Source organism: Ranitomeya imitator, chromosome 3 (genome assembly GCF_032444005.1).
Source record: "Ranitomeya imitator isolate aRanImi1 chromosome 3, aRanImi1.pri, whole genome shotgun sequence".
NCBI lineage: Eukaryota > Metazoa > Chordata > Amphibia > Anura > Dendrobatidae > Ranitomeya > Ranitomeya imitator.
The window spans coordinates 488947080-488973116 of record NC_091284.1 but is presented as its reverse complement, the minus strand read 5'-3'; the positions used below and the strand labels follow the sequence as shown (position 1 = coordinate 488973116).

General features: G+C 44.2%; 1 protein-coding gene across 1 annotated transcript; it reads right to left on the bottom strand.

The window, feature by feature from the left end:
• Positions 1–1777: 1777 nt before the first annotated feature.
• On the bottom strand, positions 1778–25074 carry CNOT11 (CCR4-NOT transcription complex subunit 11). The gene is made up of 7 exons (XM_069757602.1): positions 24637–25074; positions 21633–21797; positions 18254–18406; positions 17677–17879; positions 15449–15651; positions 11170–11266; positions 1778–2718 (listed from the first exon to the last, which is right to left on the bottom strand). Exons 1-7 carry the CDS (start codon positions 24950–24952, stop codon positions 2521–2523), a joined length of 1335 nt encoding a protein of 444 aa, XP_069613703.1. The 5' UTR covers positions 24953–25074; the 3' UTR covers positions 1778–2520.
• Between the last annotated feature and the right edge of the window lie 963 nt (positions 25075–26037).

The following is a 26037-nucleotide window of genomic DNA, read 5'->3' as shown; positions in this document are numbered from 1 at the left end:
TGACATTCCACAGCTTGGAAACACACACAACAGGTGAGTTTACGCAGCATCAAAAATGCGATAAAGCTCATCATGGGAACGTAGCTTTAGATTTTTTCAAATCAGGACATACGAGTATTTGCCATTATTATTCTTGTGGTAGGACATGCCACAATCTTGACTATTCTTACTGTAAAGAAACCCTGCTAAATCACCTTACTTCCACAGGTAAGGAGTGTTCTCTGGTCTTCCTAAGAACTGTCAAATCACTCATGTTCTACTTATTTCTATTAATAATGCATGTATTTATGTATGCAAAGGAAATCGCCTCGTTCGCACCGGTTTCTATCCTCTCATTATAGACGCCTTCTACTTTTAACCAGAATACACAAGACTTTCTCCTGTTCTGGCACAGTGAGAATGATCAGGATTTTCGGATGCAGGCAGTCATCTTAGCGAAAGCATGCAATATGCATGCTCCTGGGTACATTACAAATTGGAGGCCTCATACAATTCCCTTGTATTCATTGAGGCCGTGCACATGACCGCCGGCTCTCAGTGATGATGAATCCTGACATCGCACACAGTGAGGATTCACAAGTAGGCAGATACAATGCTTTTGGCGAAATGAAGAGATGAAACAATTAAGGGAATCTGTCAGCATGTTTTTACCATTTAATCTGACAGCAGCACAAAGTATAGGCTGAGAGCCTGTTTCTAGGGATGTGTCACTTGTTTGGCAGATTGCTATAAGTTCAATACAATCATCAGTCCAGGACTAGGTGTCACATGCAAAACAGTCCAGGTAATCTATGTAACCCAGCCCCCACCGACTGACAGCTTACTGACAATGCAGTGTACACAGGAAGCTGCCAATCAAGGGTTAAGCAGGGTTACCCACAACTCATCTACATGAAAAGTGCACCAAACAGTCCAGTAATTGATACATCCCTGGAATCAGGCTCTCTACCCCTCAGATGAAGTAACAAACACCTGCTGACAGATTTCCTTTAAGGCCGTCAGCACAACATGACTGTTCATTTCAAAGTGCAAAGCTGTCAGTCAAGGAAAAAAAATGCAATGCAAGTAGGAGGGAAAATGCACTGAACAGTTTGGCAAATGTAGGAAATAGGTTTGTGCTCAACTGTTAACAATCGATGGTGCTCTGAAGCAAGACGTCCATCTCAACTATATCCAAAAAAATACTTTGGCACACAAAAATAGCAAGTCAAATAAGTATATGAATGAATGGATCAGAAGGATCTCCTTCTGTTACTGGAGTTTTTCACATGGATCCTCGAGTCACAGATTTACCTTGATAAAGACCCGAATGGCCGAAACGTTGGCTCAGTTGTTTTTCTGAGAACACATGAATCTTTTTTGAATACATCTTACATACTTATTTGACTTGCTATTTTTGTGTGCCAAAGTATTTTTTGATATAATTGAACCAATTTTACACTGACAGATTCCCATTACAATGAATTAGGCTCAACGCAGATCCTTGTCCGATTCCACTGGTGACATTCTCATTGATTATTTCCTGTTCGTTCATTCGGGTTTTCCATTTGGATAGCTGACGAAAAGAAGTCAAAGCGAACCTCCAAAGAATCCATAAAGTACAGTGAGACAAACTGAGTTCAAATGCTTTGGGAGCTTTTTTTTTTTCTGGCCGTGAGCCTTTTCAGGCAGGCATAAGAGCGTAGTAGATAAAAAGTCTATGAGATTATCGTTTAGCTGCAATTTCACAGCTTAGTCTGAGAAAATCAATGTTCCGTTTCTGTGAATAAGGCAGACCTTTGCAATATACAGATCATTTTAATCTTGACATTTAAAAAACAGCAATGTGGTGTTTGTTAACATGACAAAACCCAACATGCGAGCAATACGTGTTAGACTACACACATTACCTTGCAACACTCTTTGCTTATAGAATATTTTGGTAATATTGTGAATGGAGTTCGATGACTTAAAAAGCACAAGAGTCCTGTATATTTACATTCCATCTCCGCAAGAATATAACCTGTGCCATATCCATGGTGAAATATTGCCTTTATAGAACGTCACCAGCCCATTATTATAATCCACAGTAACCAGAGCCTATGGCATCCTGCTAACAGTACAACCTTCATTGTTAATATAACAATGTGATGGCAAATGTGTCCAAAACAACTACAGGCTGACATTTGTATCAGAGCAAAAAATATGGTTACTCATGCACATTAACAATATGCACAATGTGGTGGGAGCCTTCTTTTAACTATATTGCGCCTGTCGGTTATTACATCCATTTTCCTGAACTAATAAGTAATAAAAGCCCTTCCTAGATAGCTCAGTCGTAGTATGCATGAAGGCACAGATTCTAATTCATGGAGACAGAAGGAACAAATTGTGATGTCAGCCAATATCCTGGTGCCACCGGCTGGGAAATTATCTGAATGGACATACACTCCAAGGGCACAGTTTTTCCAGGATTTGTGCTATAAAGAGAAATGGGAGCAATGTACAAGAAAGGATCATTTCAGTGGCAGACATGTCAGCTTATTTAGCAGGTTTTGCCTCTGTTGGATTTTCTCCGGTATCTAAAGTCTTCAAGAGCCTGAACAGGCCAGCTGCTTCCCGGATCCTGCTGAACTCTATGCAGAACGCCTGAACCTCTATGAACAAGTCCTGGACATTAATTATCTTGTTCCTTATTAAAGACTGGAGGAAAACGCATACTAGTCTCACCAACCGATTCTGGAGAGGGGAAAAAAAAAAAAAGAAAGATATGTCTGTAAATATCAAACAAGACCACAAAGTACAGGATTTATGGCCTTAGGAGTCACTTCACAATTTATTTACTCATGCATATGAAGATCAGTCACAAGATTTCACATTCAAAGTGCATACATCATAACATACACATTATTTTGTCATATTAATCATTTTGAAAGTTTAAACCCATTGAGAGTAATTAAATTCCTCAATATCCTTCCGCTCTGCTGCTGCTGCCGCCGCCGAGATCTCACATTGCTAAGTACAAGCTGCAATTGTCAGTCAGGCTGCGTGGGTGGAAACGGAATACACTTGGACTCATGCTCTTCATCACTCTCTAGCAGAACTCAAGATGCTGATTATTAGGATTATACAGCTATTCTTACATGGACTTTCAAAGTAAGTACACCAGTATCAGGTCTAAGATCAGCATAACAACGGTTTCCAAAACTTTTACATTGATGATTTAACCATAGGATAGGTCATCAATGTCTGATCGGCTGGGGTTCAACACACGGCAACGCCACCAATCAGCTGTTATCAGTGTCGGCGTACGCGGGTTGGAATTACTTGCTTGCAGAGCTGGCCGTCTACTTCTAGTGGCTGCCACAGGATACTACACATACGCCTCATACTGATTTCAATGGGAGGCAGATGAGTGGTACCCTGCAGCAGCCACAACAAGTGGGCTACCAGTTCCGCAAGTACTTCTGTCCGGCAACACGGATAAGAGCTGATCAGACGTTGATGACCTATCCCATAGGTCATCAATGTATAAGCAGTGGACAACTTCTTTAATAATTTATGGAATGTACTGTCAAATGTGTAGACAGATCACCTTTAAGAAACTGAAGTTTCTTAAAGGGAGTTGTCCACCACTTGACAAACCCAGCTTAATCCATTCAGGACCAGAATTCAAATAAAGCCCATGTACTGAACTCCTGCTGTGGTGCTGTTAAAGCAATGACATAACATTGTTGTTACATTCCGGCTGCAGCTCATCAATATTTCATCAGGGCTGATGTCCGCTCTGATGAAATAGTAAAGGTTGTGGCTAACAAGCAGCTGCTCATTGGCTCCAGCCAACACGTGACACCTATAGCATGTCACGACCGGGAACATTGCTGGCACGGCTCTCCTCCCGGAGGGGAGTAAACAAGGTCTTCATTTTAATTTGGGTCCTGAATAGATTAAAGGGGAAAGTGTTGTCCGCTACAGCTTAAAGTAAGAAATTACTCCACATCCAATGTGAACTGTTGCTTAATACAATTAAATATACTAGCATAGGAGGGCCGTTTAAAAAAAAAAAACCTTGATTGTGTTTTATTTTATTGTTTGCTCAAACGGTAGTTGCATGCTCATTTAAAGCACATTTCCACTGAATTAAGAAAATAATTTTCCTTCCAGAATAGTAGATCTGAATATTGGGTCCTTCCAGTGGACCAGTATGCATAAAGAATGGTTGTTCTCCAAGTAGATAAAGCCCAGTGCCTCAGTCAGCTGTACTGTGGAGTATTAACCACATACCGTCAGATCACTGGCTTTTCACTTCCTAATAGACGTGTCACTTTCCATTAGGATGTGTATCTTCACCCTGGGATTGTCATCCTAGGGCTACGGCTTCCTAACTGCGCTCAACTCCCCCTGTTTTCAGAAATATAGCAGAGGAAATTGAGTGAAGTCAGTGTTTGCAGAGGCACCAAAGTTACTGTGAACAATAGGGACCAATACATACAATACACATATAATGTCCTGTCTCTATACTCTTTTGCTTCCCCCTTGCCCAGAAGCTGTGATATGATCAGACCATGTTCCCATACAGTCAGACACAGACATTAGCTCAGCACAGGACTAGTCTACTTTTTTTTTTTTTTAAACACATCCAATTCTGGAAGTTATTCTTATTCCAAGATCTATGGATTAAAGTGTACTTTGGGTTTGCCCATCTCTACCCACAGTAAAGTTCGGCGTCCGTACCGAGCACCTACTGTGTCTGTGCCGCACTGTCATGTGCCGCACTGTCATGTGCCGCACTGTCATGTGCCGCACTGTCATGTGCCGCACTGTCATGTGCCGCACTGTCATGTGCCGCACTGTCATGTGCAGGATAACGCAGCAATCACTGCTTCTGATCGGCAGAAAACTCATTACCACCGGTGAGACATGATTTTACTGCTGATCAGAAGCCGGGTTTGCCACGCTGTCATGCATATGCTGCTGTCATTGATAGCGCGATTTAAGAGGTTAACAGCGGCAAGTGGAGTATCATTCCACCCTTAGCTGTTAAAGGCACGTAATGACTCATTAAATCAGTCATGTGTGGGGAAAGATGCAGGATCATACCCTGACAAGGACATGACATATGACGTAAAATATTTCATTTGTAATGAAGGGGTTAATGTGAACTTTAGGAATTGAAAGGATTGTCCACCGTTCAATCTACTGTAATGCTATCTGAAGTCTTTGAAAATCACCAAATATAGGTTTTGAATTTTCCAAAAAAAAAGTGAATTCATCATCTCACCAGTAAGTAATGGCTTGGTGGGTGCGGTGCACGGACGGATTGTGGGTCAGTTCCCGGGTAGTGGATAAAGTAGAAAGTAAATCAGAGCGCTATAATATAGTGTGGATCATAAGCCTAAATAATTGGTTTCGTGGTCATGTAAGTCATAAGTGCCACCTATACCCAAACCAACTAGGTTATAAATGGCCATCAATAAGTGATTACCCCTGGTAGTCAGCGTAAATAAAGTGATGCACAAAGCATGAGAATTAGTAATATACCGTAATAGATTACTTATAATTCAAGCCTACTGGGAGCGCAAGTATCCATACATAATATCTAATATGCCTCAAGTCAGTAAACACTTCTGATTTACGTCACCACTAAACAAGTTATTTACACTTGTTTTACATTGTAATAGTGCAGGGATTAAAAGGTGACCTGACTAGCCCCCCAATTCCCTCCATCCCACCAACATTCCTATATTCCTTATAATCACTCTGCCTAACAGTGCTGCTTTTATTCTGGAAAACACATTAAAAAAATCTATTAAAGTATTTTTAAAATCTGTTTTTAATATCCAAGTATCTTTCTGACTAGTTGATGGGGCGTTTGCTTTCCCAGACTACTTTACCCACTCAGGATTTGCGGATGCCGGCGTCTCACACATACGTGCGACTTTCCTTCCTACAGGTCACTGCACTTCTGATGTCCGGTGTCCACTTCTTGGCTCCAGAGGAGCTCTGCGCATGTCCGGGAGTGGAGAAGATGGCTGACGTCATCTGCCCCGGTTGAGTAGAGAGGAGTGTGAATTATTGGAGGAGCCGATTGGGGAGGAAGAATTGGGGGCTGCCTTGGCGGGTATTGCTGGGGGTAAGGTTCCGGGAGCGGACGGCATTCCAGCTGAGGTTTATAAGACCTTGAAAGAAACTCTGTTGGCCAAACTGGCAGGGGTGTACAATAGCTCGTTGGAAAGAGGGGAGTTACCTTTGTCAATGAGAGAGGCCATTGTGGTGGTTATCCCTAAAGCCGACAAGGATCCACTGATACCAGAATCCTATAGACCAATTTCACTCTTGACTGCCGACATTAAGATTTTGGCAAAAGCCTTGGCAAATAGGTTGAGTAGGGTGATAGACAAATTGGTACACCCTGATCAATCAGGCTTCATGCCTAATAAATCAACGGCACTCAATCTGAGAAGGTTGTATTTAAATTTACAAATCCCTTCCGACAATGTTGGCAAACGAGTTGTGGTATCCTTGGACGCCCACAAGGCCTTTGACTGTGTGGAGTGGAGTTATCTGTGGTCAGTGCTGGAGCGTTTGGGGTTTGGACCTAAATTCATCTCATGGGTGCGGCTGCTGTACTCCTCTCCAGTGGCCAAAATTAGAGTGAATAACGCCCTTTCCGAGACTTTCTCTTTGTCTAGGGGAACTAGACAGGGTTGCCCTTTGTCCCCGCTGCTTTTTGCCTTGGCGGTGGAGCCCCTTGCTGCAAAAATTAGAGGATCCCGGGAGGTGAGAGGATTTATGTCCGGGGACTCAGAAGAAAAGGTAGCGTTATACGCCGATGATATTTTGCTCTTCTTGGAAGATTCTGGGGAGACCCTGGTCAAGGCGGAGGCCATTATTGAGGAATTTGGGAGCTATTCGGGCCTGAGAATCAATTGGGAAAAGTCCAATATGATGTTAATAGATGGGGATTATGAAAATAGTGAAATGAGGGACTCTTCTACAAAGTTGAGGTTAGTTGATAAATTCAAATATCTGGGGATCCAGATCGCGCTACCTCTGACGAGTTTTGAGGAACTGAATTTGGCGCCACTTTTGCGGAAGATATGCATTAAAGTTCAGGCGTGGAAAAAGTTACATTTATCGGCTATTGGTAGAATAAATCTAATAAAGATGATTGTGATGCCGCAACTTCTTTATGTGTTGCACAACTCCCCTATATGGATATCGCAGAATTTATTTCGGAGGATTAAATCTTTGTTTGGCGAGCTGATTTGGGGCGGGAAAAGTCCTAGATTTAAACAGGAAATTCTACAAAGACCAAAGACGGAGGGGGGAGTTGCACTGCCTAACCCATGGTTATACTTTTTGGCTTCACAATGTCAACATTTTAGGGATGGGGTGTGGAGTCGGGTTGGGAGCGGACACCCTGCAGCCTGAGGAAATTGATTGGGTCAAGGGTACTGAGTGAGGGCCTGGAGGGTGGGCATTTCCGAGAGAAGGGTTGTAAATTCTGCACTATTAGGCTTATTCATAAGGTTTGGGACAAAGTTAAGGGAATTAGGGGAGTGAGGGCACTTACTAGGTTCTCACCCATTTGGAATAATTGTCTCTTACAGGAGTTTAGACAGATGGAGGGATTTCATGTTTGGAAGGAAGCAGGAATCTCTCGGATGAGCCAAGTCTTGCATCAAGGTAGAATTAGGAATTTCGAGGCACTGCAGGAAGAATTTCTACTGCCAAACTCTGAGCTGTATCAGTATAGCCGCATCTCTCATGCATATCGGGCACAATGTAGGAGGGGGCCTATAGAGATTCAGGTGGATCTAATGTTAGATTTTATCCTTATGGGGGAAGGCACGAAGGGGGTGATCTCGGGAATATATGAATTCCTTCTATTCTCTTTTTTAGAGGGGCATCCTTTTAGAGCCAGGGCGAAGTGGGAGGCTGACTTGGGGGCGATTGACAACGATCATTGGGACTCAATATTGGAATACGTGCCCAGGATCTCGATGAGTGAGCCTGGGAGGCTGTCACAACTATTTGTTATTCATAGGGCTTATAGAACTCCGGACATGTTATTCAAAGCTGGTCTGAGACCTAATTCCGAATGCCCTAGGTGCTCGCAGTCCGAGGCGGGTATCCTCCATATGATGTGGCAGTGCCCCAGGTTGTCCTCGTTTTGGATCGTGGTGCTAAATAAAGTGGGACTGACATACAAATGTTCGTTGCCACGGGATCCTCTGGTATGCGTATTGGGTTACGTAGAGGAGATTGTAACTGATAATGCGTACAAAACGGTTATTGCTAGATTGCTGTTTATCGCGCGAAAGTTGATCGCTAAGTTCTGGATTAGGGTAGAGCCACCAACGAGAAGAGACTTCATGATGCAAGTGGATCATGTTGTTGCATTGGAGAGGAGCATTTATTCTAAAAGAAACAAGATGGACCTTTTCAACAGGCTGTGGAATCCCTGGCTCGAGTCGACGTGATCTGAGAGATTTTGTTCTTGCTTTTGGGTCCTCTGCCCCCGTGGGAGCAGTATTGATATGATATCTTTTTTCTGGTTAATGATGGACGTTTGGGTAGATCGGAGCGGTTCTTGTTAGGTCTCTAGAGGATGGGGGTGAGGGGAGGGGCGGGAGGCTGGTCTGGGGTTAAAAAGTTTATTGAAAATGTAAAATATATATGTGTATTGTTTGCAGCAATGTAATCTACATATATTTTTCTTATTGTTTAATAAAAACATTTGATTAAAAAAAAAAAAAGAAGATGGCCGACGTCCATTGAGGAAGCGAAGAGTTGAAGACTCGTTGTAAGCTCTGCTCTTCTGACGCCAGGTTTCTTCCGGACATGCACGGTGCGCCAGGAAGCGTAAACCCAGCTTCAGAGGCGCAGTGACGTGTAGTAAATAAAGTGGTGCAAATGCGCAGGAGAGTGCTTACATGCGGAGTGCGGCGACTAGTCTGGGAAAATAAAAGTCCCATCGACTAGTCAAAAGGATATTTGCATATTAAAAAGACTTTAAAACACTTTTTAAGCATCTGTTAAAGGGAACCTGTCACCCCGTTTTTTGAGATTGAGCTATAAATACTGTTAAATAGGGCCTGCGCTGTGTGTTACTATAGTGTATGTAGTGTACCCCGATTCCCCATGTATGCTGAGAAATACATTACCAAAGTCGCCGTTTTCGCCTGTCAATCAGGCTGGTCTGGTCAGGTGGGCGTGTTCACAGCGCTCTTTTCTTCCCCAGCTTTCCGTTGGTGGCGTAGTGGTGTGCGCATGTCCAGAGTTCCGACTTCCCTGCGCCCACGTGAAGACACAGCGCGCGATCTGCGCTGTAATCCCTTGCATCGGTGGGGGCGGCCATCTTCCTGGGGCCGCGCGTGCGCAGATGGAGTACTCTGCTGCACGGGGCTTCAGGAAAATGGCCGCGGGCAGCCGCGCGTGCGCATTAGAGATCGCGGCGGCCATTTTCCCAAAGCCGAGTTTGCATCTCGGCTTTGGGAAAATGGCCGCCGCGATCTCTAATGCGCACGCGCGGCTGCCCGCGGCCATTTTCCTGAAGCCCCGTGCAGCAGAGCACTCCATCTGCGCACGCGCGGCCCCAGGAAGATGGCCGCCCCCACCGATGCAAGGGATTACAGCGCAGATCGAGCGCTGTGTCTTCACGTGGGCGCAGGGAAGTCGGAACTCTGGACATGCGCACACCACTACGCCACCAACGGAAAGTTGGGGAAGAAAAGAGCGCTGTGAACACGCCCACCTGACCAGACCAGCCTGATTGACAGGCAAAAACGGCGACTTTGGTAATGTATTTCTCAGCATACATGGGGAATCGGGGTACACTACATACACTATAGTAACGCACAGCGCAGGCCCTATTTAACAGTATTTATAGCTCAATCTGAAAAAACGGGGTGACAGGTTCCCTTTAATGTGTCATCCTGGATACAGGGCATGTATAAAGGACTATACAAATGCTGGCGGGTTGGGGGGCATGGGGATCGGTCAGGTTCTCTTTAAGGGCACTATATGAGCTTGAAATGCCTAGGCCGAGTGTCATTTTTAACTTTTCTTTTTTTTTAGAGCAACTGATTATTTTTTTGCTAAAGAGTAAAATTGTGAAAAGTTTTTCTTCAGGTCTGCAGATGCTACGGCCACTTACTTTCTACTGTGAATACATCAGGTCTTAATACCGTTATCTGGGACAATGGCCAAAGGAATACATTTTAAGACTTTCCTAAATAATCCCCTAAATCGGAGAAAAACCCCCCTAAACAGGTAAACAGCCACCAAAGATAACTAATGGGATAATACAGACATAAGCAAAAATGCTCCAGGCTCAGGTAACCCTGACGAAGAAGGACGCTGTTCCTTTGAAACGCGTTGGTTTCTATCTTGACCCTAGCGCCGCTCCGTAGTTCTCCAGCGGTGACGTCACACGCTCAGTCCCTTGCTTTGTCGGCCATCTTGCTCGCGCTCGTATCCAGGGACGCCACCGGCCGGGGCTCTCCCTGGCTCTACGCAGCCTTCCTGCTTCCCCCGCGTGCAGCCCCGCACCGGACACCTGCAGACCCCCACCGTATCTCCGCATCTGACGGTGGTCACCTCACCTTGCAGCGCCACATTCAGCTCCACATTGGGCCCACTGGTGCCTGTATCACGATCTGATATTCAGCTATAGTGCCTGGCACATCTACTACTCCCCCATGTGACACTCAGAAGCTACAGGTACGGTTATATTATTATATATATAGTTGTGGGCTTTGCCTGTTTATGTGAGCCTGGAGCATTTTTGCTTATATGTCTGTATTATCCCATTAGTTATCTTTGGTGGCTGTTTACCTGTTTAGGGGGGTTTTTCTCCGATTTAGGGGATTCTTTGGGACCTATCTATGACCTTGTATTTGTTGTTTTGCCACATTTCTTCTTTTCCCAGTGTCCTCCCTATGCGCGGCCTCTATTTTTTCCTATTTAGTATTTATATCAGGGGTGGCGTTTACCTGTTTTTGAGTCCAGCTGCAAGGGGTTCTATTCTGGTCCAGTAAGCGCTGGTGTGTTTATTACATTTTAAGACTTTTTTTCCCCACTTTTAAAATTTTAGGCAGGAAAGTTTAAGACAAATGTTCAAGATATGGTTGCAGCCCCCTATAATATTATTTGTATAGGATGGTCTCATTCAAATTCACTTACCTGCATATACTTGTCCTTAATTTGCTCACATGTGGATATACAATTGGAGATATAAAGATGGATGAATTCTGGAGGTAGATCGACTGCTGTTGTAAGCCTGCAGATTAACAAACAACAATTGTTTTTGAGTTTTTTCCTGACATATTGTGCTTCATGATAGTTATACTTTTTGGACAATATGATGTGTATTTCTGAAAACATAGAAAATTAAAAAAAAAGAAAATTTAAAGTTTCGCGATTTTCAAATGCTGAGTTTTTTATACCTCTAAATCACAGTTACACCACACAAAATAGTTTATAAAAAAACCATTTCCCATATGCCTACTTTACATCTGCATAATTTTTTTTTTTTGGGGGGGGGGGGGGAAGTTAGAAGGGTTCAAAGTCGATCAGCAATCTCTCATTTCTCCAAAACAATTTTTTTTTGTTATTTTCATAAGGATAACAGGAGAAAATGAACCCCAAATGTGTTGTGCAATTTCTTTTGAGTACGCCAATACCATATGTGGGGAGAACCCACTGTTTGGGCGCATAGCAGAGCTCAGAAGGGAGGGAGCACCTTTTGACTTTTTGAACGCAAAAATAGCTGGAATTGAGAGTGGACGTCATGTCGGGTTTAGAGACCCCTGAAGTGCCTAAACAGCAGAAACCCCCCACAACTGACCCCATTTTGGAAACTACACCCCTCAGGGATTTTATCCACAGTGTAAGATACCGCTTACTGCCTGTCTTGGGGGACACTCCCATGGCAACGGGATAGACGCACACAGGCACGATTATCTCACAAAAACAGTCTATTTGGCTTATTTCCACACCAGCATAAAGCGCAACCTCAGGAACTTGGTATTATGCCACAGCCTGAACACCGTCTGTACATATTTAGCTTTACAGTGGAACCACAGTCCCTCACTGACCCCGGTCAGCATAACACGGATTACAGTCCGTTACCTGTTGGCGACCATCACACAGGTTCCCGGATCCCTCTTATCCTCAGAGGTATCCCACAGACATCTCTCACTGACCCCGGTCAGTATCACTCACGGTTATCAGACCGTCCACTCCGGAGGTATCTCACAGACCTCCTTGCTGTGGCTCAGACTAGCCAGCACTCGCTCCCATGTGCCAAACACACCTCCATTACATAGGTGTAACCTCACCCAGGTATCTAGCACATGGCTAGTCAGGTGATCGTGACATCACCACGGGTCCTCAAACACACAACCATCTTAGGTATTTAGAAACACCCCTTTGGGTGGGTTTGTAGGTGACTGGGCCCACCCAGCTCTCCAATCACCTGGAAGCCTTCTCAATGTAAAACAAATCCCCCAGCGGTAGATCTGCTGAGCAAAACACGCCCAGGCTTCCATCACAGGGCCACCCACCTCTGCGATACATACCGCCCATTAGTCACATGACCAGTCGGTATGCCACAACAGGTATAGTAAGGGTTTTGAACCCAAAAGGTACTACACAGAATTTGACAACATTAGGTTGTCATTAGTGTTGAGCGCAAGTGCTCGCTACTCCAGTCTGCATCGGATACCCAACGAGACATGCTCAAGTGCATGTTTTGCGGCTATTAGACACCCAAGAAAACATGCGGGAGTTGCCCGTGTCATGGCCGGGGTCCCACTAGCGTATCACGTCTGATGATGGAGTATCATATGTGATGTGCTGATGACCCTCGGCTCCAGCTCTATTGTGAGCGGTAGCAGAGTGTCAGGCGTCTGTGCTCCCATCCTCTGGCATGAGAGAATCGGAGCATAGCTGCGGAGGAGGCAGAGAAAGTCATTTCTCCATCTCCTCTGCTGCCAGTGTTGTAGGGAATCGCTCTGCACCCGGGTGATATCTAAGTGCAGTGCGATGTTTCACACACACCCATAGACTTAAGCTAAGTTCACACTAAGCGGGTTTTTTTTTTTTGCAAAACCGGATCACTTGGCAGGAAAGAAGAAGCTGCAGCATAAAAAAAAAAAAAAAGCAGGTTTTCCTTGGTTATTTTTTGTGGCGGTTTTCGCATGCTAGATTTGTCTCTTGTGCATGGTGATAAAGTTTAGCATTAAAAAAAAAAGTCCTATTCCAAAGAATGAGGTATTGGCACAAAAAAAAAACTGCAAAAAAATGATACCTGCGTTTTTTCACCACCTATTCAAGTCAATGGGTGAAAGATGCTGAAAAAAGCGACATGCTCTACTGTGCAAAAAGTCATGCAAAGCACAAAATACTGATGACAAAATAACTAAGCTGTGTGCATGAATTTCTAAAACTTCATAGGCTTTGCTGGTACTGTAAAAAGCAGCTGAAAATTATTAAAAAACGCAGCAAGATCGCCCAGTGTGAACTTAGCCTTATATGGGTGCATGCAATCGCAGCATGCTGCTGATTTTTTTTTTCATGTCTGATCGCAATCCGATCAGGGAAAAAAAAAAACCACCATTGAGAACAGATCTATAGGATTAAATTAGTAAGAATGCAATCTGATTTTTAGCAGCGAATGTGAACTTTGGCTACTTCTAGAGGCGGGTAGCTTGCCTGTTTATTGAGAAGGGGAAAATACCTGCAAAGTTTATCATAAAAGACACTACATTAAAACATATGCACCCGCGGAATACCGAGAGTGACGTGATGGCATTGGAATAACTGCAGCCTTTGTAAGTGAGCCTTGTACAGGAGAAGAAATGCTTTTAATGTTTCACTTTTGCAGTCATAGTTACATAGTTAGTAAGGCCGAAAAAAGACATTTGTCCATCCAGTTCAGCCTATATTCCATCATAATAAATCCCCAGATCTACGTCCTTCTACAGAACCTAATAATTGTATGATACAATATTGTTCTGCTCCAGGAAGACATCCAGGCCTCTCTTGAACCCCTCGACTGAGTTCGCCATCACCACCTCCTCAGGCAAGCAATTCCAGATTCTCACTGCCCTAACAGTAAAGAATCCTCTTCTATGTTGGTGGAAAAACCTTTTCTCCTCCAGACGCAAAGAATGCCCCCTTGTGCCCGTCACCTTCCTTGGTATAAACAGATCCTCAGCGAGATATTTGTATTGTCCCCTTATATACTTATACATGGTTATTAGATCGCCCCTCAGTCGTCTTTTTTCTAGACTAAATAATCCTAATTTCGCTAATCTATCTGGGTATTGTAGTTCTCCCATCCCCTTTATTAATTTTGTTGCCCTCCTTTGTACTCTCTCTAGTTCCATTATATCCTTCCTGAGCACCGGTGCCCAAAACTGGACACAGTACTCCATGTGGGGTCCAACTAGGGATTTGTACAGAGGCAGTATAATGCTCTCATCATGTGTATCCAGACCTCTTTTAATGCACCCCATGATCCTGTTTGCCTTGGCAGCTGCTGCCTGGCACTGGCTGCTCCAGGTAAGTTTATCATAAAACATATTGCAAAGTTAAGACTTGTTTCTGTATATCATTTTTGGTTAGACCGCCTGCTGCCATGGCAACGGCAACTGTCAGGACACTGATGGAGAGAGGGGGCCTCCTCTGATAGGGGGGGGGTTACCAGATGGTTAAAGCACTGCTCTGCTTTACAGTAACCATGCGATCACAGGAATCTGCAGTGCCACACGGTGCCAGGATAGAGGTACTGCAGCCACACAGTGCTCTGCAACAACAGACAGAGCTATAATGGATGAAGAAGTTAACCCCTTCTCGTAGTAAGACTTCAATTAACTTCCTCTGACAGGGTCCGCATTTGTAGAGGGGGCTCAGACACATCTCCATCCATGCTCGGCTTATTCCGGTTAAATTAGATGCCATCAGTCTCAATACAGCCATGGTTGAAGCGGAGCTCTGGCCGTTAACCATTTAGATGCTTATGTCAACCACTGACAATGGCATTTAAAAGGAACGTGTATAGGCTCCCATCGGTCCCCCGTGACACAATTGTGGGGCACAGATGGGTAATCATGGCAGCCATGGGCCTGGGAAGGCCACTGTTGCTGCCATCTTGATACAGCCAAAGGCTGCGCTCTGCTATATTATCATATTACAGTTTATGGTGTAAGTGACTCGACAATTGCAGAATTTCACTTTATGATTTCATGCAATTCAGAATGATTTTTTTACCCATTTTTAAGCACTTTGTATGGCAAAATAAATGGCGTCATTGTGAACTATAGCTTGTCTTGCAAAAAACACAAATCTTCAAATTACATATATGTATTTTTTCCTCACCGTACTCTGTTATAGGATATAGATCTCTCATTCTGATCAGAGTAGGGTGAGGGGAAGTTACCGAGCATCTCGCACTTACCTATTCACTACTTCCATCGAATGCAGGGACATATCCATGTTGACCAGAACAGAAAAATACTCTGTAATTTGGCTTGACTGCATTAATTTTAACAACATTTCAATGGCAACCAAAGGATTATTTTCCACCAAGTCTGGAAGCTTAACAGGTGTGAGGCCGATGTGGTAAACCAGTTTGGGGTCTTTCTCCAACTCCCCGAGTAGCTGTAAGCAGTAAAGAGGGAAATGTTAGCTCCAGACTGAATGGGCTACAGGGAGAAGCTAAATGACAAGAATCCTGACCAGGACACCTGCACAACTTCACATCAGAACGACTTGTTCACTTACTGCGGGTGCACACAGGGTCAGGAATCGGAGGCGCTTTGGAAGCAGCACATGTCCGCTCCGTCCAATGTGCTGCCGGCTATTGAACGCAGGTGAATCAGCAGGTGATTACTGAGCTGTGGGTAATCACCGCGTCCGATACATTGTAAGGCTGCCGTCACACTAGCAGTATTTGGTCAGTATTTTACATCAGTATTTGTAAGCCAAAACCAGGAGTGGGTGATAAATACAGAAGTGGTGCATGTTTCTATTATACTTTTCCTCTATTTGTTCCACTCCTGGTTTTGGCTACAAATACTGATGTAAAATACTGACCAAATACTGCTAGTGTGACGGCAGCCTAAGGGTGAGATTTATCTTGCGGAGGCTCGTGTCTCCACAAGAGAAATAGACATGCTGCGGTCTGGAAAGACGTGTCACATGTCCATCTCTGCAGGGAAGCCGCGAGTGTCTGAGCACTCATAACAGGCAGGTATTTCTTGAAATCCCATCCACTACGCTGTAACATCTGGATGCACGCAGCGTCCATTACAGAATGCTGTAGATAAGCCCCTGATGCCGGTGGCGTTAGTTTATAGGCCTAAAATGGGGTGACAGATTCCCTACCAGTATGTCTTTGGTGTGTGGGAAGAAACCCACGCAAACACGGGGAGAACATACAAACTCCTTGTAATTGTTGTACTTGGTGGAATTTGAACTCAAGATGCCAGCGCTGCAAGGATGCAGTGCTAACCACACCAAAAAAAGATACTGGATTAAAAAAAAAAAAAAAAAAAAAAAAAAAAAAACACACACCACACACCACACAGCAGGACCCAGGAAAAGGGGTGCAAGCAGCAAAAAGTCTCATATAAAGTACCAACTACGGCAAAGCAAAACTACATATATTCAAGTTGGAATTTGCAATATGTAAAATTACAAGTTGATATGAATTTTCCAGCTATTGATAACACACTAATCTATGTAGGAACAATAAACAAGGAAATACTATAGTAAATAATAAAATGCTTTAAAGAACTCATTAATAGTGTACTAAAAATATAATAATTGTCCAAATATATAAGATATATCTTCGTACCGTGTTAGCCAGTAGATAGAAAAATATTTAGAACTGAGTGTCCACTGAGGACTCAAAATGTATAACTACGTCATAAAAAAGTACTGAGCAAAGGAGAATTCGTGTACTACATAAGTTACATGATGAAAAAGTCCTACTCCATATCATAGTGCTCATTTTATTTGTGAATAACTTTCCTCCAGTATTTATTTTGGTAAATGAAGTATCGAACATGGCGGTCATAAGAGCCGATAGGCAAGATGAGATTGTGGAGACTTATCAGTGGCTTTTACAAGTTACACTGAATCTTTTCCAACAAACCTAGATATTCCGCTTATCTTTTTCTTCTCTATACCGTGCTGGCCACACATCACAGACAGGCCTGAATGTACAGTGTGACAGGGTGCCATGAAACAAGAAAAAAAAAAAAAAAACTCTGCTTCATAAATGGTTAAAAAAAAAAATACATAAATGCAAAAAAAAAAAAAAAACTCATTTGCACAACATCTTCTTAGCATGTAACCACAGCAGCAATCTTCTGATGGCTGCACACTCGACTTCTCTTACCCTTGATAGTTGGTTATTTACTGGGGATAGTACATGCAGTTACTCATGGGCTTTTGAAATGTAGTATTCGATAACATCCATTTAATTAATGACTGCAATAAGTTTGACAAAGTGACAGCTGATCTTTGTAGAAACGTCTCACACTGGTTTCAGTGGTGGATCCGGTGCACAGAAATGTTCTGGAACCAATATAGCGCATGGAAAAGACCACCCTTGTACCACAGTAATGCCAGCTTATAAGAAACGGGACTAAACAGAATACGCCATGAGGCTATGAATACCTGTGTCTGCTGAGGAGAGGACAATGGACTCTTAAATGCTTTGGCCATTACACGTTTGATTTCAACGCCGGTGCTGTTCTTCACACACATCGATTTGTCCCATTTGATGGCATGATCTGGTTCAATAGGATTCAACCAAGCCAGCTCATCTTCACAGATATGCAACGGTGGCGGTGGACGAATAAACTCTGGGCGAAAATGGCCTGGAGAGGACAATCGACAAAAGCACAAATAAAATACTGTCCAAGGCAACACATTTGCTTTTTCTACAGAGTAAAACATTTATCCTTACTTACTACAGTATATAATCTGAAAACTCATTTTACTTTATAAGTACATAGTGAAATATGAAAAGCTGTAGGCTGGTGCCACAATAATGGTGCAAGGCTCCCAACATCCCTTATGATTTCTCAGCTTATAGTGGAGGTGACATGGTAGCAATAGCAACAATTAAACGGAAGAGAATACCTTATGTAGCTTAAAAAAAAAAAAACTCACAAAACGAGACAAAAGAAAGCAGTAACAGAGGGCATCTGCCATTACAACCTTAATGTTACACTTTTACAATGACACATACTTTCTATTGGTGGCTTTGGGCCACTAACTAAGGCTTCCGTAATTTGTGATGCAACCGAACTGTCAAACCCAGAATTAGAAGAATCCGGATCAGGGTCACTTAGGATGCTCGGGAAACTGGCTTTGCTCTGTGTCGGGAGTTCAGACTGTCGCTCTAAAGAGAAAAGAAAAAAAAAAAATATATATAAATGATTGTAACTGACTCGCAAAAGCATTTACCTTAATTTTCATTAGGTATAGTAGGCAAGTAGAAAGTTAGAAAGAACAAGACTTCACACTTATGACACCTTTTCATATAACATTTTTTTATCTAGCTACTAGGCACCTAATGGAGATGTCAATTACTGTTTGCCTGCACTTTATGACAGGAGTGGGGAACCTCAGGCCCCCAGGCAGATTCCTGGGGACCACAGTGCTCGGGCATCAGCTCATTTTGACGGTTGCTGGCCACTTAATTTCTTCTTACTGTACAAGGACATGCTGACGTCATAGACCACAGAAAGCTGCGCTACGTGCAATGAACGATTGTGTCCTCACACTGAATGTATTTTGTAAGCAGAGTTAGTGACTGATGCGCTCCCGTCCCGCAGTAGAAGACGGCAGCCCCAGCGTCTCCTGTGATGTCTATGCCACAGCTCCAAAGCGCCTCCTATGCGATGTCTACGCCCCTGACCCGGCGTCTCCTATGCGATGTCTACGCCCCTGACCCTGGCGCCTCCTATGCGATGTCTACGCCCCTGACCCGGCGTCTCCCATGCGATGTCTACGCCCCAGACCCAGCGCCTCCTATGCGATGTCTACGCCCCAGACCCGGTGCCTCCTATGCGATGTCTACGCCCGACCCGGCGCCTCCCATGCGATGTCTACACCCCTGACCCGGCGTCTCCTATGTGATGTATACTGCAGATCTCCCACTACTTGAGTTCTACATTTCTATGTATGTAGCATGAGCAGGGATGGATTTCCCCCCCGTGCGGAGACCTGCAGTGTAATATACAGGTCTTCGGTATGACTTACTGCTGCGAGTTCTTTACAAAACTCATTATAGCAAAGAGTAGCCTGCCTTACGACTAACGCAAATCTGAAATAGCAGTTACGGGAAACATCATTCATACCACCTAACATTACAGCCGCAAAAAATGAAGCAGTTTCAGCCATCACATTATGGGAGAAATTAATTAAAAAGTTTGACCAAATGTAGCAGAGAAACTTGATAATTTTGTATGGCCCCCAAATTATGGTATAAATATCCAAATGGCTCTTGGCAAAGAAAAAAAAAAAAAAAAAAAAAAAAAAGAGGTTTCCCGCCCCTGGTCTATGACATGACAGTTTCATATATTCCCTCGATGAATCATTTTTGAGGAAACTCGGTTAGTGAGTATCTGGACCCCTTTATGAAATGAACAAGAAAACGTCCCAATCGCTTGGGTCAGATTGTTTCATCTATGCTATTCTACATCTCTGAGCCTCCATGTTATAGGTAACCCCCGGTTTCTTTTATGGATATGTGTGCCAACTGTGCCCATCAGGCTGGAATCTACTATATAATTGTCTAAGGGGTACTTCCGTCTGTCTGTCTGTCTGTCCCGGAAACTTGGTCTCACCGAGGCACAGTCCAGCCGAGAATTAGTCCCTCCCTACTCCCGTCCAGTCAGTGCCCGGCGCCCGCTCCATTCTCCCCTTCACTCAGCGCTCACACAGGGTTAAGGACAGCGATAACGGACCGCGTTATGCCGCGGGTAATGCACTCCGTTAACGCTATTAACCCTGTGGAACCAACTTTTTACTATTAATGCTGCTGATCTAATGTTAAAAATAATTTTAAAAAACTGCTATTCTCACCTTCTGTTGTCCGCAAAGGTGCGTGAGACTGCCACCAGCTTCCATTCCCAGAGATGCATTGCGAAATTACCCATAAGACTTAGCGGTCTCGCGAGACCGCTAAGTCATCTGGGTAATTTCGCAATGCATCGCTGGGAACGGAAGCTGGCGGCAGCCGCACGCGCATCATCACAGCTTCGCTGGACGCTGGAGGGTGAGTATAGAACTATTTTTAATTTTAATTTTTTTTTTTTTTTTTAACAGGGATATGGTGCTATATACTGCGCGGGCAGTGCTATATACATACATATTTTAGAATACCCGATGGGTTAGAATCGGGCCACCATCTAGTATGTTATAACAGGGATTGCAGTCATGCTTTTATTGGAATCTTTTTGATTTTGTTTGTTATGGGTTTATGTGCACTTGTTTGACACAAGGTTGATTGTGTTATTATCAGTTTTTACATGACCAGGTTTAATATTGGCTACTAAAAGCTATGGCAATATAGTGGCTATTAAACTATATTTGATTATGTTATTACAGGTAAAGGGATAGTCCACTAATCGGAAACTCTTTTCCCAATTGCTACATTCCTCTATATAAAATAAGTCTATACTCGCCTCAGATATTGGCGCCAGTGATAAAAGTGCTGATGTTCAGGGCTCGGGTAACGTTATGTCATGTGAGCCCTGCAGCCAGTCAGTGACCACTTCACTGGGTCGGATTAAAATGAGTAGAAATGGTTCATAGCCTCTCAGGCTTCGCTACCAGTGCAGAGAGGCGACGGCACATGGAGCCGGTATGCTGTGGTTCCTAAGCCTGGGTGATGTGTATTGAAGTCTTCCGGTAGTGCCATCCGTCCTTAGCCCCCTTCACGAAGGTTAATGACTGTCTACAACCACATTTTAGTGTCCATATGACAGGCCACAAGCCTGGGTCTGACAGGTGGTCTAATGCCTATATTGTAGTTAGTTCAGTCCAATAGACCTGCAGCCATTATAGATGGTAAGGTGCAAACCATTACAAATCGATTTCTTTGGTATACAAACACAGAGGTCACACCAAGTATTTCTTAGACTTTTTACTATTAAATAACATGCTCCTGCAGAGGTTTTTTAGCATGTCCTCAGGTAGCAGAGATACTAGGACTGTGCTGTAATGGCCCAAGATCATTTTGACCACTATTCCCAGGAATAACAGGGGCACTGGTCCCATTCCCCAATACAGAACAAGCCATGAATGCAAAGTTACTTTTCAAAAAGAATAAATAAAAAAAGAATATTCACATGATCAACAACATCAGACGACTTGCTGTGCATATATTCTGCCTTTCTGTCATTTTAAACGGCTTCAGGCTCCATAAGTCATGAAACAGCTAAAAGGAATGACCAGTCCATTCTTCTGGCGACCTCCATTTGGCCACCACTATTGTATATATAGAATGTAAAAAAAGCCCCGCTGGTGGCTACATCCAAAAAGATGTAAAAACTATATGGTCATATGTCGTGTGACATACCATTACAGTGTACGCTGGCAGACTTGGTACTGCACATTACCTGCAAGTGCTAACTGAAGTCCACTGATGTCCACGGCTTGGGCCAAATTGGTCACGTCCATAACGGCAATTTGTCTGGGAGTCTTTTTAAATAGCTCACGGGGCGGTGCAAGCATCAACTGCGACAGGAAGAACTTTTCAGGAGCAGTGATTGGTGGCAGAAATCCTGCAAAAATAGAACGTTTGCTGTAATAAATGCAATAATTATCACATCCCAATACCATGGTGGTCGTTCACATAGGTGGTGAACAGTAATCTAACCAGTCTACAATAGGAAAGTCGCACATACAGTTGTGGCCAAAAGTATTGACACCCCTACAATTGTCAGATAATACTCAGTTTCTTCCTGAAAATGATTGCAATCACAAATTCTTTGGTATTATTATCTTCATTTAATTTGTCTTAAATGAAAAAACACAAAAGAGAATGAAGCAAAAAGCAAAACATTGATCATTTCACACAAAACTCCAAAAATGGGCCAGACAAAAGTATTGGCACCCTCAGCCTAATACTTGGTTGCACAACCTTTAGCCAAAATAACTGCGACCAACCGCTTCCGGTAACCATCAATGAGTTTCTTACAATGCTCTGCTGGAATTTTAGACCATTCTTCTCTGGCAAACTGCTCCAGGTCCCTGATATTTGAAGGGTGCCTTCTCCAAACTGCCATTTTTAGATCTCTCCACAGGTGTTCTATGGGATTCAGGTCTGGACTCATTGCTGGCCACCTAAGAAGTCTCCAGTGCTTTCTCTCAAACCATTTTCTAGTGCTTTGTGAAGTGTATTTTGGGTCATTGTCCTGCTGGAAGACCCATGACCTCTGAGGGAGACCCAGCTTTCTCACACTGGGCCCTACATTATGCTGCAAAATTTGTTGGTAATCTTCAGACTTCATAATGCCATGCACACGGTCAAGCAGTCCAGTGCCAGAGGCAGCAAAGCAACCCCAAAACATCAGGGAACCTCCGCCATGTTTGACTGTAGGGACCGTGTTCTTTTCTTTGAATGCCTCTTTTTTTCTCCTGTAAACTGTATGTTGATACCTTTGCCCAAAAAGCTCTACTTTTGTGTCATCTGACCAGAGAACATTCTTCCAAAACGTTTTAGGCTTTTTCAGGTAAGTTTTGGCAAACTCCAGCCTGGCTTTTTTATGTCTCGGGGTAAGAAGTGGGGTCTTCCTGGGTCTCCTACCATACAGTCCCTTTTCATTCATACGCCGACGGATAGTACAGGTTTACACTGTTGTACCCTCGGACTGCAGGGCAGGTTGAACTTGTTTAGATGTTAGTCGAGGTTCTTTATCCATCATCCGCACAATCTTGCATTGAAATCTCTTGTCAATTTTTCTTTTCCGTCCACATCTAGGGAGGTTAGCCACAGTGCCATGGGCTTTAAACTTCTTGATGACACTGCGCACGGTAGACACAGGAACATTCAGGTCTTTGCAGATGGACTTGTAGCCTTGAGATTGCTCATGCTTCCTCACAATTTGGTTTCTCAAGTCCTCAGACAGTTCTTTGGTCTTCTTTCTTTTCTCCATGCTCAATGTGGTACACACAAGGACACAGGACAGAGGTTGAGTCAACTTTAATCCATGTCAACTGGCTGCAAGTGTGATTTAGTTATTGCCAACACCTGTTAGGTGCCACATAAGTTACAGGTGCTGTTAATTACACAAATTAGAGAAGCATCACATGATTTTTTGAACAGTGCCAATACTTTTGTCCACCCCATTTTTTATGTTTGGTGTGGAATTATATCCAATTTGGCTTTAGGACAATTATTTTTGTGTTTTTTCATTTAAGACAAATTAAATGAAGGTAATAATACCAAAGAATGTGATTGCAATCATTTTCAGGAAGAAACTGAGTATTATCTGACAGAATTGCAGGGGTGTTAATACTTTTGGCCACACCTGTATATGCCATGTCCAGAACTAACACAGGACCGGCCATCGTCCCGGGTATGTCTGAGTTAGTGACAGTCAACAGCACTTACCAGCAATCCCCATGAAATAACGTTTCTCATGACACTGCTTCCTCTATTATTCCTCCTAGAAATAGACCTATACAAGTGTAGGGACACAGACACAGCAGATAGGCCGACTGTACATCCCTGCAGTACTTGGCTGTGCACAGTTTTTGTTTATTTTCAGGCGTTTTGTAATCCTGGAGCATCTTCTTTACTAAAATGTTCTAAGAGATACTAGTGAATCCCACCTGACCCTGATGACTATCTATAATGTGGGCACTGAAAATGCGCAGTCCCACCCGTCACACATAGCGACACAGCCAGCAGAAATCCCGCCAGACCTCTAGAGTGTCAGTGTGAATACAGCGCAAGGTATACGGTCACCCAATGACAGTCCACACACTACATACATAAACCGTGAACAATATTATAATATGAGAGTACAGCTACTTAGCGTTTCAGGATGTAAAGTAAGAAACGTTGCATATACTTCCCATCATAACGGTGCCTCCTTGCCACAGCTACCAGGCCCCTCCTGGCTCATCACCACAGCTTGAGGGCATCCATCAGATGACTGTACCCCCATTAAGGGACCACGCGTCATATTGCCAGGTAGACAGCAGAGCTTTGGTCCTGCAAACTGGTCAAATTATTCCCAAAACCCCAAGTTCCCCCCGTCCATAGACAATTTTCTGATTGCTAGGGTCCTGATCACTTGGTGATCCTGAGAATGAATCCGTCAGCAAAGGTGTAGTCGGCCTCATCGCCATTCATTGTCTATGGGACTGCTGATCGCTGTACCCGTCTCATAGACAATTGGATGGGAGATCCCATCACCCGGCAGTGCGGCGGATCCTTCTGTACCGGACCCTGTGTGGGGAGTGATGGGACAAGTTATGGGGTCCTGTATTCCTGGAGGTGGCGCCCTACGTAGTGACACAGGGGCTCTGGGCCGCAGACCCCATCTATGAGGAGTCCAAGCACTACAAGTCCCAGTGTGCTCCGACATACAAGGCGCAGGCCATAATGCTCACCTGACAGCGGCCTCTCGGCCTCCTCGGCGGGTGGGGGGTTCAGGAGGTGGGCAAAGATCGCGGCGAAGGGGTTGGCGGCCATCGGCTCCGTGCGGTACATCTCCCACAGCAGGTAGAGGGCGGTGAGCCGCTGGGGGGACGTGGGCAGGAGGTCGGGCTGCTGCAGGAGCATCACCAGCACGGAGCCAACCCGAAAATGGTCAGCCTTGGTGAAGTAATGGTGGAAGGCAGTGGAGAGGCCCTCGAACGTATTGCTGCAGGCCTCCTCCGTCATGATGCCCAGCAGGTTGGACAGCTCCTTCCCACACAGATTCATGGCGAGGCGATCACTGCTCCGGCCGCTCTCCCGCCTCTTCTGGCATTTGTCTTCTCGTCCTAGTGAAGGCTTGCGCTGCTGTTGCTGCCGGGCTGCTGCTCTTGTTTTCGCTTGCAATAAAGCTGTAAAAAAAAAAAACGGCCACAAACGTTTTGATAGGTCCGTGCTGCGAAATGACGTCACCTGCGTGAGAGCTTACGTGCGCGTTCCCGGTAACGTGTGTGCACGTGATCTGTCGAGCTGTGCCACCCAATGCATTGTGTAAGAGTGCGCATGTGCAGGAGATTTGTCAGCTAATGTGGGGTGAATGTTACAGCTGATGAGGGTACAGTTCATCACTTCCTAGATCTGCAATGTGAGTTGCACACACTGAGGGTCTGTGTCATGTGACACACTGAGGGTATATGTGATGTGACACACAGGGTCTATGTCATGTAACACTGAGGGTCTGTGTCATGTGACTCACTGAGGGTCTATGTCATGTGACACTGAGGGTCTATGTCATGTGACACTGAGGGTCTGTCATGTGACACAGGGTCTTTGTCATGTCATACACTGAGGGTATATGTCATGTGACACACAGGTCTGTCATGTCACACTGAGGGTCTATGTCATGTGACTCACTGAGGGTCTATGTCATGTCAGACACTGAGGGTCTATGTCGTAACACACAGGGTGTATGTCATGTCACACACTCAGGGTCTATGTTATGTTACACACTGAGGGTCTATGTCATGTGACTCACTGAGGGTCTATGTCATGTCACACACTGAGGGTCCGGGTCATGTGACACACTGAGGGCATATATCATGTCAGACACTGAGGGTATATGTCATGTTCCTCAGTGTGATATGATGTAACATGTCACATCAGTGTGTGTCATGACAAAGACCCTCAGTGTGCAACATGACATATACCCTCAGTGTGTGACATGACATAGACCCCCATTGTGTGTCATGACAAAGACCCTCAGTGTGCAACATGACTAAGACCCTCAGTGTGCAACATGACATATACCCTCAGTGTGTGACATGACATAGACCCCCATTGTGTGTCATGACAAAGACCCTCAGTGTGCAACATGA